This window comes from Diadema setosum, chromosome 17, assembly GCF_964275005.1.
Source record: "Diadema setosum chromosome 17, eeDiaSeto1, whole genome shotgun sequence".
NCBI lineage: Eukaryota > Metazoa > Echinodermata > Echinoidea > Diadematoida > Diadematidae > Diadema > Diadema setosum.
In genome coordinates this window covers 37,501,451-37,518,069 of record NC_092701.1, presented here as the reverse complement: position 1 = coordinate 37,518,069, position 16,619 = coordinate 37,501,451, and the positions used below count along the sequence as shown (strand labels likewise).

The 16,619-nt window shown below is 37.8% G+C and overlaps 1 protein-coding gene across 2 annotated transcripts in view; it reads left to right on the top strand.

Annotated features, from left to right (window-relative positions):
* Window positions 1-898: 898 nt before the first annotated feature.
* The window catches only part of LOC140240967 (ATP-binding cassette sub-family F member 1-like), a 36,509-nt gene continuing 20,788 nt past the window's right edge, over window positions 899-16,619 (top strand). The window contains exons 1-9 of one of the 2 annotated variants that reach the window (XM_072320741.1): window positions 899-1,034; window positions 6,001-6,153; window positions 7,868-8,011; window positions 8,860-8,969; window positions 10,317-10,395; window positions 12,689-12,843; window positions 13,622-13,703; window positions 15,403-15,597; window positions 16,435-16,502. In XM_072320741.1, coding sequence (XP_072176842.1) covers window positions 6,018-6,153; window positions 7,868-8,011; window positions 8,860-8,969; window positions 10,317-10,395; window positions 12,689-12,843; window positions 13,622-13,703; window positions 15,403-15,597; window positions 16,435-16,502 — 969 coding nt within the window. In that variant the 5' untranslated portion in view covers window positions 899-1,034; window positions 6,001-6,017. Of the gene's footprint in view, window positions 1,035-5,957; window positions 6,154-7,867; window positions 8,012-8,859; window positions 8,970-10,316; window positions 10,396-12,688; window positions 12,844-13,621; window positions 13,704-15,402; window positions 15,598-16,434; window positions 16,503-16,619 lie in introns of both variants that reach the window. The other variant, XM_072320740.1, reaches the window with a different exon arrangement.

Sequence of the window (16,619 nt, the reverse complement as noted above, 5' to 3'; positions counted from 1 at the left end):
TCTTGAAGGGATGGTATGCCTATAATATTGGTTTTGATTTTGATTTTATTATTCCACATCTCAAGCACAAACATCATGATACACAGAATCGATAAAACATAAGACCAGACATGACGTCATAAAAGAGAAGACAAGACAATTTTACAAATATGGGGGACCTACCAGAAAGCAAAGCTTGTGTACTTATTGTGTATGTCCCTATAGATGAAAATGTTGAAGTCGTACTAAACAATGTAATAACGAAAACTATGAAAGGAAGGAGTGGGACTTAAAGGAATAGACAGCAAAAGAGCAAGAGAAACAAGCAAATAACGAGAATGCATTAGAACATACCGAGATAGCCACCTGCAATATTCTATGCTTACATGATTCCTGTCACCCGAGCGACATAATAATGTATACACGCAACTGTGGGGCCCCGTGTGCAAGATGCACATGATAAATGATAATTCAGGAATGGCCTTGACATGAAAGAATTTGTTAAAAGAACGAAAAGCAAATGACCCGGAATACCTAATAAACAACGAATCTGATAGGAAAAGGAAGTTGGAATGCAAATCCCCAAAACAAGGTACAATGGTAAAACGTTAAAAGCGAATCCAAGTGTGTCCCCTGGATCCCACCTTTGTTTTGGATATCTCAGCAATTTCAAAACAATTTTCATCAAATAAACTTTGAATCCTTACATGCTTTTTCATATTTCGTTAGATGTTTCTCACAAAACAAAACAAAACAAAAAGTTGGACAACTGAAGCCCCATCTCAACCAAAACACCCAGTGAAATTGTCGTTCACTTGTTCGTTTGTTATTATCAGTTTTTATATACCATAGCACGGTGACCGATTGCACGTTGCACGGACGGATTGCGAAATCCCCATTATTCTTTGCTTTGCACATTTTACAGACTACTACTGTACATGCATGTGCATACGGATACGGTACAATATTGTCTACTTTACCAGTACTTATACATTTTACACGTAACAGTCTTACATGTATCGTGCCATCTGCTTTCTGAAGAAATCAGTGCCCCTGTAAGTAGAATTTACATTTTATGAATTTACAAACAAAAAAAAATTTCATCACTGTTATTTCATTGTCATTTTTGCCATTACTGTCTGTGTGTGTATACGTGGTTCTACTTTGTCATTTGATATGTTTGATTACTTCCTTTTGTTGCCTCCTCCTGGTACACCTTAAGGGCTCTCTGTTTGCTCAGCCCCCCCCCCCCCCTTCCCTTGCTGTTGCCTTTTTCACCATTTCCCTTTCTTTATCCTTCTGGTGTTCCTTATCTTCTTTGATGTTGCCTCCCTATTCATCCTTTCCTTTACAATGGTTGCCCCCTTGATCCTCATGTTCATTACTGACCCTCCTCCGCCTTTTGTCTGTCCACCCTCCTGCTCTAATCCCCCTCCCTTTACCTGTTGGGCTCCTTGCCCATGACTTCCCACCCTCTCCTTTGTTTTCTTTGTTTTGTGTAAATTTACCCAGCCTGTCCCTGTCTGTTCTTGTTGTGTGAAGTCCTTATATGTGATTGCTTTCCCTGCTTGTTTGTCATTTTGCCTCTGACGAAGATTCTGCTAGGATCGAAAGCTCAGGCCCCTTTTGACTCCATAGAATTTACATCATTACTAAACCGAAAGCATGTATCTGTCGCTGTCCATTATTTTGTTTGCTTGATGTGATAAATTTTGTCAGACTATCGTTTACATTTGGTTTAAAATACTACCTAGTAGTACAATTTGTAGAAAGGTCTACATGGTCTAGAATCCTACTTTTGTTGTAACTGCACTGCCACTGGTAAGTGTTAGGCACTGGTAACGTTAGACCTCCACGTAGACATGGTAGAACTGTATCTGTTTATGCATGCAGAATAGATAAGGCATAAAAAGAGAACTGGTCAGGATCATGATCAGAGCTAACTAGTAACTTGTATATGGTAGTTGACAGAAAGATCGGTCTGTATCCAGTTGGTATCTGGTTGTCGCGTCGGGGATATGTTCTGCGGAGACTCCGTCTGGCTTCACGGATCCCCTCCTATCTTTATGACTTTAGACTCTATATCCGGAGGAGAGCGATAATGTCAGAAAAATACACTCCTCTGGCATTATCCGGATGGATGGATCTTTCTGTCTAGTTACAGTAGTAGTAGTAGTACGGTAGTAGTGTCTCTACAGTAGAACGTCTAAAAGCGATCTAAGCTAACATTAGCATTATTGATACACTGATCGCTGATGAATCTGCCTCTGGCTCTGCTAAATTAAATGTAGAATGGCCACACATGTATTTTACGGTCAGTAATATTATTGAATCTAACAGTTCCATATTTTGACTTGTACACATACAAGTTCTATAAACACGATAGTCGATACGAATTTACGATGTTAATTCTGTCAGCCAGCTTCGGCCGGCCGTCGGGTGTGTTATGGTTTGTGCTCTCCACTAAAATCAAGGGAAAAGAATGTTGTTTGGTATGAAGTTAGCTGTGTCGTATTAAGGAGGTTTTTTTTTTTCAAAGATTTGTTAAAGAATGTTTTACAGCGGACGAGCATCATGCGTTCGCCATAGTGATATTTCGTGTTTGTATAGAGGCCCGAGAGCCATAGTGAATTTTGATTGCTTTTTTCCAACCTGGCCAGGCCAGACCGGGAAAGCCTGACATCTTGTACCGTACCTGTATTGTATGTCACTTGTTTTGTTTGTTTATCTGTATTTTATCATTCACTTGTGAATTGTATCAATTGTCTTGCAAATGTCAAGTAGATACTGGAAAAGTGGATATTTTCGCGTAACTAATTTTTCGTGCTTGGCCTGGTAAGAAGAATTTTGCATGTTTTTATTTCCGCAGAATCAAGACATCAACTACTGGAACATACATGTATGACAAACAAAAATATTTGCGTGCTTTTATTTTCGTGCTAGCTTCTGGTTTACGTGAAAATTTCAACACCATGACAATTTCCAATTTTAGTTTTACAGTAAATGGTATTGGTAGTAGTAATTCATAGTAGTAGTAATGGCAATAGTAGTAGTTAGTAGTAGTAATAACTAGAAAAGCACTCTGAGAGCGCAGACCTCCGCCAAGCAGCTACTTTCCACCAGTGATCTTGCTCTTCAGATCACTGATTTCCACCGACTGAAAAATTGCCCGATTTCCCAATATAGAAGCCTTTGTTATGTCATAAACCCTCTGATACGCGGCGCGCCTTGCCCCAGCAGAAACTAGAGCACGCACTTTAGTGCGCGCATGAAAACCTCAAAAATGCGCAGCTTGAACTCCCAAGTTCATTGACCCTACCTGGCAAAATATCGAAAATCCTTCATAATGGTAATGATGATAATAATATCATCATAACCATAATGATTATAATAATAATAGGCCTATAAAAGCCTAGATGTCAATGCAAATCTTGTGTTGTTAAATCATTGCATTGCTTCCTGTGTGAGTTTCTAATCATCTTAAGCGGAATTCAGTAGGGTCACATTTTCATTCGATGGTTGGCGGGGTGTGATCGGCACCTGGATTACCGCAATGTACTCCAGGTAGAACCACGGAGTTACATGTAGTAATGTGTACTTGGTAGAAGTACTGGAACCATGGAGGTAGCTCCATGGTAGAACCTTGTGTGGAACCCCCAGAGTAAGTAGCATCTAGACCCCTATCTAATAAGTAAAAAAAATTATTATTTTTGTAGAGATACGTGTCAACATGGTCAACTAAGTTTCTAAATTAAAAGTATTTTACTGTAAATGATTTAAACTAGAAGCAAGGTGTAGGAGTGGTTGTTTTGTTATGGGGTTTTTTGAGGAAATTAAAGCCAACTGCTAACTGCAACATAAAACTTTGATAAACTAACCTTTGTCTGGGTAGGTTTACTTTAGGCACCCATGTGGAATTTGTTTTTAGTACTGGTATGTGGAATTTTGAGAAGCAGACAAAAGTAAAATTGTCACAAACTGAATGTAGACCATGGATCTATCTAGATGTGGAGTATGGATGTTGTGATAATCATAACTTGTCTCGACAGCAAGGGAGAAGGGACTGGTTGTGGGAATTGGTGTCTTTACCACTTCCCTATTTTAAACTATGTTCTTCTAGAGGAGGAACTAATGTTTCTTGATGATTCTTGAGGATTATCTGTCAGTATTTAGGTCTATTTTATATTAGATTATATTTCTGAAGGAATGTCTGCCAAAAAAAAAAAAAATAAAAAACCAACAAGAGTAAAAGGTTGAACTAAATTAATTATAACAAGTCATTCTGACTGATGTTTAATTGCATTGCCTCTACGTTAACACTTCATGCTCTTGTCCTGGCAGTGCTTGTCCTCACTCCACTTTCTTACTTGAACTTTGCCTTTTCACTCAGCAACTTTTCTCTACATTGGGACTCTTTACTTTGATGGGCCTTGATGTCTTCAGCAAAATGCAAAGCTGTCAAATTATCTTGCAGCTTGCAGATAATCTCTAAATATTATATCTTTAAATGTGCATCATGCTCACCTTGATTAAGATTTTGGGCTTGGCTGTGTGGCTTGAGTTGACAGCACACATATGTCACATGCAATCCCAGATTCATCACCCCATAAGTATCATCTTTGATGACATTTTAGGGCATTGAATAGATTTGACGTTGTGTGTAAGGCTCTTCTTTTTCCTTGACATGTGAAATAAAGAAAGTGGTGGTGTGGACACAAGAAAGAAGCAAATTACCTTCCATGGTAATTAGCATTTGAAATGAAATAAAAGATGAATCTGCATACTGACATTTGTTGATATCTTTTTTTGAATATATTTGCAGAATGTGTGCCCTGCCTTTGAACCACATCCAACTTTGTTTTAACAGACAAATAAATGAGCTAACAGTATCATCTAAGACCCCGTTTACAGTGCGGGGCCGGGCTCGGCCGCGGCTCGGCCGCGGCCGAGCCTCGCAATTTTGTCCGTTTACACTGCTGGGCTCGGCCGCGCTTTTGATTCAAACCTTTCAATATTTTGTCGTAGTGGCGCTCTGCTTGTAAACAAATGCAATTTGGTATTGTCTGGTTTTCAGACCCTTTGCCAAATGAATTCCGTGGCGACGAAGTCGCCGTTCTGGCAAAGGCCTTTGCCGAAGGAAAGAATCCTTTGCAGGACAAAACCACCTGAAACTATACTGGTTTTCGACGTTGAGGGGGTTAATATCCTGAATAGCGAAAGATACAGGCAGAGGGTTTGGAAGCCAGACTAAAATTGGCCGCGCAATTGGCCGCGCATTTGGCCCAGTTTGCGTTTACACTGAGAAAAGGCCAGGCTCGGCCGCGGCTCGGCCGCGGCTCGGCCGCGGCCGAGACCACCTCCAGAACGAGGCCAAATGCGAGGCCAATTTTGGCCTCGCATTTGGCCTTTTGCGCGTTTACACTGAAGCGAGGCTGGACTCGGCCGCGGCCGAGCCGCGGCCGAGCCTCGCACTGTAAACGGGGTCATAGTACTTGTGCCATTAAGGAGGTGACTGTCTGTGACCATATTCATGTGGAACACTTGGTTTAAATACACACTGATAGATATGCCACTCATATTCAAATGATTCTCAGATGCTTCTTTGCTCTTATCTGCACAACCTATCATAATTTTTTAATTGACCTCTCAATGTCAAAAAGTATAAATATTGAAAACAGACAAAAGGGTTTTTATTTTCATTGTGTTGGTGTGAATGCCATTTTCACTGTGTGTTTGTGATGATTCCTCTACTGTAGTCGGTAACACCATTGAAAAGCTGAGATAGAGGTAGGACATGAATAAGATTCTTCCTTTTTTTTATCCAAAGAAGAATGTGCTGGAATTTGTGTTTGGACCAGGGAGGTCCACCTCCCTGGTTTGGACGTTCTGAAATCAGAATGATTTGATATCTGTGTCAAGGATTGGAGAAAGGTAAAATTCATAATTTATGCTTGTAATTCTGCTTGTGTTGCCTACAGACAAGTGTTGATGAAGAGAATCACTGACTTTGCCTAAATTCAGGACTCTGAACTGACACCATGCCTAAAAAGGGTAAGAAAGGAGGAAAGAAAGGGGATGACTTTGACGACGATGACCAACCCAAGATCAGTTCGGGGAATCTTGAGGAGACTGAAAGTGGTCAGCGATCAGGAAGTGCAGCCACAGGAAAGAAAGGTTAGAAATATTAGTAGAATATCCATCTTGCTGTCATCATTGCTTGTCAATGTTTTACTCAAGTATGTGATGCCAAAACTGCTCAGCAGAGAATGTTTTTCCTGTGCAAAACTTTGCAAAACTTAAACTAATGGAATAAAATACTACAAGCATAGTACAAGCTGTCTATGTTGAAAAGGTTTCATTTTCATGACGGTGTTCACTGCCGGTGCAGATGCACCTATACTTCTGCAGTCATTGTGATGGGTACCCAGTAATTTCATTTGACCATAATACATTGTACACTAACACAGTGCAGAGTAATCAAGGCATGGGATTCAGTGGTTGATGTTCCTAACTAGGCCGGGCTATTTAGGTAGATGATAGAGCTGGGGGGGCCTTCCAGATCTCGGCTGTCGACCACGCGGTCGCGACGAAAATTGGCACACACATTGCCAATGATGTAATCTAAAGTACCATAAAGTTAATTTTTCCAAAAAGAATTCATTTATGCTAAATTATGCTAATTTATGCATAATGATGCATGAAATCAGACAATTTGATATAAATCACTAAATAAAGCTCAAAACAGGCACATTTTTTGTGTTAATATTCTTTTTAGTGTCCTTAGCAAATGTAATAGAAAAAAATTGTGCCATCAGAAAAAATTTCTTAAGTATTTTATTGTTTTTTGATTTTCTTATATATTTCCTTGTTTTTTCGACTTTATGCTTTTCATTGTTTTTTCGATGAAATTTGTCCGGGACATTGTTCCAAACAAGAAAATATGTTGTAAATTGATTTTAATCAATAAAACCCCCAAATGATCATGCTTTTATGAAATTTGGTTGAAAGCACAGTTTGTATTGAAATTGTACACGAATTCGCGTTTTTGAGCAATTTTTGGTCTGACATGCAGGTACATATTTATGCGCAACTTCGGAATCACACTCCCGGGCATCGCAAATTTGGTGTCAAAAGATGTGGGAGACTCGAAAGAAAGAAGTCATGAAACGTCGCGGCGATAGCTTTTCATGATAGTTGTACATCGCGCGGAACATCCCCCCTCCCCCCGGCTTAGTTAGGGTTAAGTGCTATGGAATCCTGTAGATTGCAGACACATATTTCAGCATCAGTGCACATATTGATGCAGAGATGTTGCAAACATCACGTCACTGTTTGCTCTGATTTCATATGCAGAACCAAACTATGTTGATGAATGTTGTTTGAGCAGTTACTATGTTCTTTTAGAAGATTGATGACAAATTTGGAAGTCTCTGTCCAAGTTTTTGGAGGTGTACATGTCTTTTGCAAATCTATCAACTTGCAAAATTTGTAAACTCTGTAGTTAATCAAAGTACATTGTATCTAGAGTCAAATGCAATTGGCATGTACAATTAATTAATTCTTTAACCTTCATTAAACTCGACACAATCCATGCTTGTCCAGTGGAGAAAGAATTTTGGATTAGCTTATTCCAAAGTAAACTCTGGTAAATTTGTACATGGGTAATTCCTCAGCTTCCTTGTTGTGTTCGGATGCCACTGCTTGCAGTAAAGAGCAGCTTTAGTATTCAAAAGATGGAAGTATTATATAGAGTGTGTAGACTCCCTATGTCCCTCAAAGACTTGTCACATTATTTCCCTGTCTCTCTACCCATTTTGTACATTAATTTACAATCCTGCTTTGAAAGATTGCTATAAGTCTTCTTTTTATGTCTTTTGTTTGATTGCAGACAAGAAAAAGGAGAAGAGAAATAAAAAAGGGAAGCGAGATGATGACAGTGATGATGACATTCCAGATCCCATTGCTGCAGCAATGAACAAACAAGACATGGTGGACGAGGAAGAAGAATCTGGCAGGACTAGCTCAGCTAAAGGTGATCTCATGGTTAGCCATTTTCTCAGCAATGGCTTTCTTTCTTTCTTTTTCTTTTCTTTTGTGTGGGGCAATATTCCAAATGAGGTTTAGAAATGAGCATAATTGATAATATAATTGCTGGTTGTACCATTTTCTACAGGTACCACCCCATGTTTGCATTTTTTTTTTTTTTTTTTTTTTTTTTTTTTTTTTTTATAGCTTGGAGTCAGAATGGGCTCATAGTTTTGCCAGGACAGCTTGTGTTTTAATTGTATTACAACAGATAAGCCATGGTCTTGAAATGAAATATATCTCTTGAAGTCAGAGGATATCATGGCAAGGTGACTTGAAGGCACCTGGAGGGAAGAAAAAAACAAAACAGACAAGATGAAAAATAGGAGATATGCTCTCTTCCCACGCAAAGAAAATGGCTTAATTAAATCTCCATATGCAGTAAAAGTTGTACAACACCATAGCTGTATGCAGAATTATGTTAAAATTAGGAGGGCAGGAAACGCAACACACGATGAGAATAAAATGATATGATCTCACCTTTACCTTTTGTTAGGTGTCATATTTGCAAGGCTGAGATAAGCTTGGTCCGTGTTGAGAATGTCATGCCACCAATGATGGAAGATCAGTTTAGTATGATTATGAGGAGTTCAAATGAATACACACAAACTAATTTTGTGAGATTTTAAGTCCACTTAAATGCTATCAAACTTATATCAGGGAGGCCTATTGCTAAAAATAAGTGTGTGCCTTAATATCCACACATTCCATACATACTGAGACTTACCAGGTACTCAATATTAATATGGACATGATTGTTACAGTGCAGTTTCCTTTTGCATGTCTCTTGGGCAGACTCCAAGAAAAAGGCCAAGAAGAAGAAGGGCAAGAACAAAGGACGTGATGATTCGGATGATGAAGAGGAACAACAACTGCAAAACAAGATGAGCCAATTGGCTCTGCAGGTATGACGGGTTGCCTAATGTAGGTACACATAAATTTCTGTGGACCTTGTACACACAAGTATTATATCACATCGTCTTCCATGAATAAGAAGGGAAGATAATTCAACCTGTTTGTTTATGTGTTTGTTTTTGCATTTGTCTGTCTTTGTCAATTCTCAAAGACCTTTATTTGTTTTCTGGAAATTTAGCCAAAATAACTTTGGCATGCCAAACACTCCAATTCTGCATGACATAGAGTACATGTATGTCAACTCTATTCTGTAGCCACTGAACATTATGGAAGAACAAATCAAACAAAAGTATTGTGCTAAATGTAAAGATCATATGATCATCACGACTATTAGTGAAGGTTACTTTTGTTTGTTGTTTTTTATGATGATTTATTGCAAGTGTCTGAGATTAGAAGGCAAATGCATAGTACTCCATGGATAAGAAGACCTACTGAATATGTAGGTTAAACATTCTGCTATCAAGAATGCAGGCATACGATGACGATGCTTTGGTTGACTTCTTGACTAGCTCATCTTTTGTGCAGTTCTGTGCCAGCTTCTCATGATGAGTGTGTTACTAGCACAGGTGTATAGAAATGACCCTCTGCCCATTGCATTACAAAGAAACCTTACATTTTACAAAAATACTTCATTTGTATGCTCTGGTTCATGTGCATGTGGCTCAGTCCTGAAGCAGTAATTGTGCACTTCCATGTTTATCAATTTACAATGGAAAATGAAAAAACATACCTTTCTTCTAGCACGGAATTTCATTGATACCAACTCTGTGACAGCTATTTGCATGCACAGTTCGTGTAAAGGACAAAGTTATCTCCAGTTTGATAAATAACAGTAGCAGTACTTTTGTAATGGGAAGTATGAACTTTCATTATCACAGTGAGGTTAAAGGGGATGGCTAGTAACTGATCAGTGGGAATGCTGGGGGATGATTGTTCCAATCCTTGTGGGATTCATTTATGAGTACATTATATATCTATTGTGTGAAAATTATTTGCTTCAGAATGGTCTCATATTCAAGTAATGTGCAGTTTAATGCCCCGTCACTGTACAGGCATGCTAGCCTGGAACCAATAAATTGCACATTACTTGAATATGAGACCATTCTGAAGCAAATAATTTTCACACAACAATAGATATATAATGTACTCATAAATGAATCTCACAAGAATTGGAACAATCCACCCCCCCCCCCCCCAGCATTCCCACTGATTCCCACTGATCAGTTACTAGCCATCCCCTTTAACCTCATTGTGAAACCGTGCAAACTGGAATAGATGGTTAGGCAGCATTATTTGTTAACAAGATGTATTTTGTACACCATTGTTTTAAATGAAAGGAAGAAGAATTGGATGAAGAGGAGGAGGAGGAAGAGGAGCCCAAACCTGTGAAAGGAAAGAAACAACAGCCTAAGAAAGGTGAATGGACGGTTGAATAGTGTTCAAGCTGAAATTTTCGCAGTGGTTTTATTTTCGCAAATCTCGTGACCCACCTGTACACCTAAAAAAAAATAATGCATTAATATAAATATGCGTAAAAATATGATTTCTTTAAAAGAATAAAGCCATGCCTGCACTGGATAGTGTGCAACTAGGACAGTAACTGCTGTAGGTCTAGCATGCTGTGTGGACCATGCCATAGAGATAACTGGGGAATAATAGCATGACAGTGCAGTACTTTGAATGCAGAACACACTATTTGTTTATTTACTAGTACAAGATATTTTAGAGAGAGATAAAAAAAAATCAGTACTGCTGTTGTTGCTTGTTTCTCGATCTTATAATGGTTGTGAACGGTGAAGTAAGGATTACCAAACCCTCACAACCGTGAAATCAGCAACACACAAAAATGTCTGACAAGTAGCAATCCCAATGTTATCTATATTCAAAAATTTCAGCTCGTACAGTATCGTGATTTTGCTCAGGACAGCAACTTTGAAAGCAAAGTTACCACTGTTTACAGTGTACACCACCTGTTTTATGAGGGTGTCATATTTATGCCTCCGCCAACAAAGTGGCCGGAGGCATTATGTTTTCGGGTCGTCCGTCCGTCCGTACGTACGTCCGTACGTCCGTCCCGTTTTGTTTTTGTCAATATCTTAAGAATCGTGTGGTGGTTTTACATCAAACTTGGTATAAGGGTATATTCTGGGGGGATAATACTTTGTTTGGATTTTAGGGTCACGGGGTCAAAGGTCACAGGTTATTTTGTGAAAAAAAAGGTTGAAATTTCATGTTTTTCTCCATATCTCGCAAATGGTTCGAGGTATTTTCATGGAACTTAGTATATATGCATGTACGGATGGGCAGTGATTATCTAGGGAAGTTGGGGGTCATGGGTCAAAGGTCAGGGGGTCAAAGGTCAAGGTCAACTCCTCAAAATATCACTACTGTCCTTATATTTATGCAATGCCTGAAGGGTTTTTTTTTTCTTAACTTGATGTATGCATGTATTACCCAATATATATTCTGTGGGAAGTTTCTTGCCAAAAGGTCAAAGGTCAAAAGGTCAAAGGTCAAGTGAAAGTGCTAAATTGCACTTTTTCCTACATATCTCGAAAGTAACTCAAGGTATCATCATGGAACTTACATATTTATGCATGGTCTACCTAACTGATTCTCTTTGGAACTGTGAGGTCAAAGGTCAAAGGTCAGGTTTAGATAATACTATTTTACCATTTGATACTGAAATTATACTTTTTCTCAATACCTTGAAAATTACTCAATGCATAAACTTATAAAAGGGTCAAAAGTCAAGTAAAAATCATCAGTTCCCCAAATACCTGCACTCCGACGTTTTAATCATTCATCCAATTGAACCTAGTTCTAGGAAAATGAACATTCAGCACATTTGTGGCAAACCTGTCATTTTAATATTTTGCCAATTGTGTGAAACTGTCATCACACATTGTCAAGACATTGTACTATAGACCTATTAGGAGAACCATGCATTATGGCGGAGGCATACCAGTCGCCGTAGCGACATTTCTAGTTTTATAATCATTTCACTCTCATTACTATGGCAATATGTTTTTACAACAAAAGGCTCATACATGATTGTAATTCAGCCCTAAACAATATTACTCTTTTTAGTTTTGTAAGCTGGGTATGAATGATCAATGTGGACCAGAATCATCAAGAAACTGTATACGCCATATATTTAGCGAGTCTAAATTTTCACAAATCGGGACTTCCCAATGATTTCGTGAGTGGTTAAATTCGCGATCATGGAATACTGTACTGAACGGAGATATGTATTTGTGTGTGTCACATTCGTATCGGGATCAGCGTCATTATTTTCGCATGACTTTAATTTCGCGAGTATCACCTGACTCGCAAAATTTGCGAAAATAAAAATGTCACAAAATATTTGGCGTATACAGATAGATGATTGCTTTACTGTATTTATACTCTGTGATGCGTGTTTGGTAATGATTGATTCTTTATATTTTTAATGAAAAAAGCAACTGTTAGAGGTCATATGGTTCTGTCAATTCACTGCTTTTGCAGTGATTCAGATTGGGTGCGTTTGCTTCCAAACAGCAAGTAATTGTCCACGTTGCATCTAGTCCTTTACATTTCACTTGCAGACTATGATTGCATTAGATACTAGTCTTTTTCTTGGAGACTCATAGCATGAACCCATTTTCAATACAATGCCATTCAGTCATTCTCCACACCCAAGGAAAAGATTGATATCATATTCTGACAGGTGGTTTTGCTCTCCTGGATGAGATGGACAACGATGTGGAGAATGATGCAGAAGAGGATGAGGATAAAGAAGAGGACAATGGATTACCGTTGGAAGAGGAGAAATTAAAGCCTGCTCCAAAGACTACCAGCAAACAAGATACACCTCAAGCAGAGGTAGTGTCAGATGCTTTCATATTGCATTGTAGGATTCCTTGAAACATATCATTTCATATCTTTATTACTCATAGAAATTTTGTGTGTAGACATTTATTGCCAAATATTTATTCATTCTATCTGCACCTATACATTGTATGTTATGTCTTCTTGATACAACAATATTGTCCTGCAAGATCCCCTTAATCTTCTTCTCAATTATCATAGTTTGGTTCTTTTGAGATGATAGTTATAAGGATGCTATGTGACATTACATGTTGACTTTTTAGTAAAGATCATCATTTCCTGCTGCATGAGTTTTCCCTCATTTGCTGGACATCATGACTCGTCTCAAACAGGCCTTAGCTCATTGTACCATAATGCACAGTTCATGTGGCAGAAGTGGCAATATAACATGCTTCTGATAGCACACGGTCCATTCAATTTGTATACCTTCTTGCTACTCCATAATGCCTTTGACCAAGCTTGGTATAAGATATTAGAGGAATGCCATAGTTGGTCATTTCTAGTGAGGCAGATGTCATACTGGACTTAAATCAGAATACTCTGATGTGAAATACAGGTAGTAATCTCATGCAAGATGCAGTACAAATGAAAAATTGAAAAGAGTTTTTAGAAAGAGAGTCTTTAACTTGATGTACATACCCCTCAGACTTGCAACACTTCTCTTCCCACTGGTTATTGGTGAACCTATAGAGCACTTAAATACTTTCAACAAACACACCAAGGTCATATTGGCATAACTGAACGTGGCCTATCCTTCTTTCTCTAATCACAGCAAGAGGCAGCAGCTGAGGAAGAGACTGAAACATCTTCACAAGGCAAAGGAAAAAAAGACAAGAAGAAGAAACCCAAGAAAGGTACCACTTTATAGTTACACTTGTATGATATTGATAAAATTATTACAACTTGGCTGTCACCGGCATTGCACCATAATTGTAGTCACATTCTCAAACAATCTATGCATTGATATTTCTAAGGATTAAGACAACAAAAGAACAAAACAAAACAGTGATATCATCCATTTTACTTCTCATCTGCTTTTCAGTTATAAGAAATATTGTCTCTTTATGCTTTGTGTAATTAGCATTTGAAATTGATCAGCCATTTTACACGTTCCTGTGTCAAAATGTGAATTTGCTGTCATGTAGCCAAGTAAATGGAATTGTTAAAACAAATCAGTAAGTTGTTTGCCTGTTTCCAAACAAACAAACAAGCAAACCCAAAATATATTTGTATGGTATGTTCGTAATGTTCATTGTAACTGTCATGGAAACAAGTAACTGATGTGAGATTTGTCTGTATTGTTGTACAGATGTCAGTGGAAACAAAATATCTATGTGCTATTATAGATTGATGATGATAAATGTCAATCTGAATCTACTATGCTTATGTTAAGCTTAACCTGTTCTTCCCTTAAATCTATGAGAATCTTCAATGCCCCCAAACAGAGTCTTTTTGCCAGTTGACCAAAAAATGGACAGGTGTGTAATCCACCTGTAGGAAAGCAGTCAAACAATACATGTAGCCCCTTTCCACAACCAAGTGCACGTGCCATCAAACAGTGCAAAATATCAATTGGACATGAGGATATGAATAGAGCGTGCGCTGGTCTCTTTGTTACACTTTATAAGGACACCCAAATGGGGTCAGCGAAAATCAAAATCTATAGAGCTTGGCCTTGATTGCTACGTACGTCTTCATACGAGTTTTATAGTAAAACAAGCACGCTACTACATTGGGAATGCATAAATTAGACGAAAATACAGTTTTGATACAGAAAAAGAACAGATTCTGATAAAAGAAGCTCTCATCTTTCAATCAAAGCCATTTTTCTGTTCAGCATAAGACAGATGAACATGAATTTAGGCCACAAATCTAGACACTCTTGCCTACCTTTTGGGAACATACCAGGTTCCCATGACAAAATTTGACACAATTGGTCGATGCCATTCCTTCACTCAAGTCTATATATATATATATATATATATATATGAAGAGTTTGTTAGCAAAAACCGATAAGTCCATATTTGCCAAATGGAGATATTTGCGATTTAATGTTAAGAAAAATAAAGAGAATAATAAGAACATTTTTGCTTCTTTTGACCATAACTTCAAAAATGTACCTTTATATGTAAAGACCAATATATCATTTAAAAGGATTATTTTGTACTTTATGACAGAGACCGTAATTCAAAATCTTCAAAAGTGGACTTATCGGTTTTTGCAAACAAACTCTTCACATATATATATATATATATATATATATATATATATATATATATATATATATATATGCAAACGCCAGTGGTTTCAGTGTAGTTGCTAATTGATCATCAAGCAATGCATTGCCATGCAATACAACTCTGTAAGATTAACAGTTTTAGTATTGTAATTCTCTATTAGCTAAAACGTGACAACATTTGAGCATCAATCTGTCTTGTCTGTTTATTTGATATGTAGTATTGTTTCAGAAGGAAGACAAATATTTACAATATCAGAGGGAAGATGTTGATAGCAACATGATAATATTCCTAATCTATTTTATATTCCTGACAGGACGATTTGCCTTCTTGGATGAGATGAATGATGAGGAGGAAGAGGAGAAAAAGAAGAAAGAAGAGGAGGAGGAGAAAGAGAGGGTGAGGAAGGAGAAGGAAGCAAAGGAAGCAGAGGCCAGAAGGAAGAGGGAAGAGATTGTGGAGGAAGAAAAGTCATTACAGGAGGGACCAGAAGATGCTGTGGCAGCTGAAGGTATTTTAACAACTCTTCAATACTCTTACAAGTTTTATTCTCACACATTTCTTGAGTCAATTGGGAATTCAACAATAAGCAGAAAATATTGCAATGTATTAAATCCTGCATTGTGTTGCAATTTTTTACTAGATTCACTTCACTTTACTTGTACAGCAATCGGGCTATGGAATATATGATAGGCACATATGTGTTCACAGCATTTGTGCTATGCAATCTGAACAGCATCAGGCACAATCAATTCACAGCTCTGACATTAACACAATATTTGTTTACTGACACTTCACGCTGCTGTGATGCGGGATTTATAGTGCCGGATATGACCATGTCGATAGTCATTGGATTGATAGTGCAGAGAAGGGCCATATCGACATTTATGTTTACAGTCATTTCATGTGATGTCTAGTAATGAAAAAGGTGAAATAATCCACTATTTGTTTCCTTTTTTGTAGGCACTAATGACCGTTCTTTGTAAAATAAAAACAAATACGAAAAAAAAAGTATTAAACTGGGATAGCAGAGTTGTCTGCTGCCTGTCATGAAATTTAACACCTCATTGATATTTTTAAATTTATTATTTATGGAAGTATGTGTATCTTTCTGTAAAAATATTGGCATTTTTTGGTACTGCGTATGATGGAAGGCCAACATTGGATCTAGACATCACCAAACCATGGAGTCAACCAGAAATGATGGCATGATATCAAACTTGTAATGGTAGTTCAACATAAAACAAACTCATTTGAATGTAGTAAGCAATACAAAAGAAAGAAACGAATACAATTGTCATTCTTTCTGTGTTACAAATATTTTTTTATTGTTCTTTTGTTTGTGCAGACCAACCTACAGAAGAGAAAGAGGAAAAGAAAATGAGCAGAAAGGAAATGAAGAAAAAGAAGAAAAGGGTAAGAATTCACACTCCCCTTTTTTGTCCCTTGTTCTGGCTTTCTCTGTTTCGGTTGCTGTGAAAAGAGTATGCAATGAACATTTGAGAACACTTCATGTGTTCATGTACATTTTAC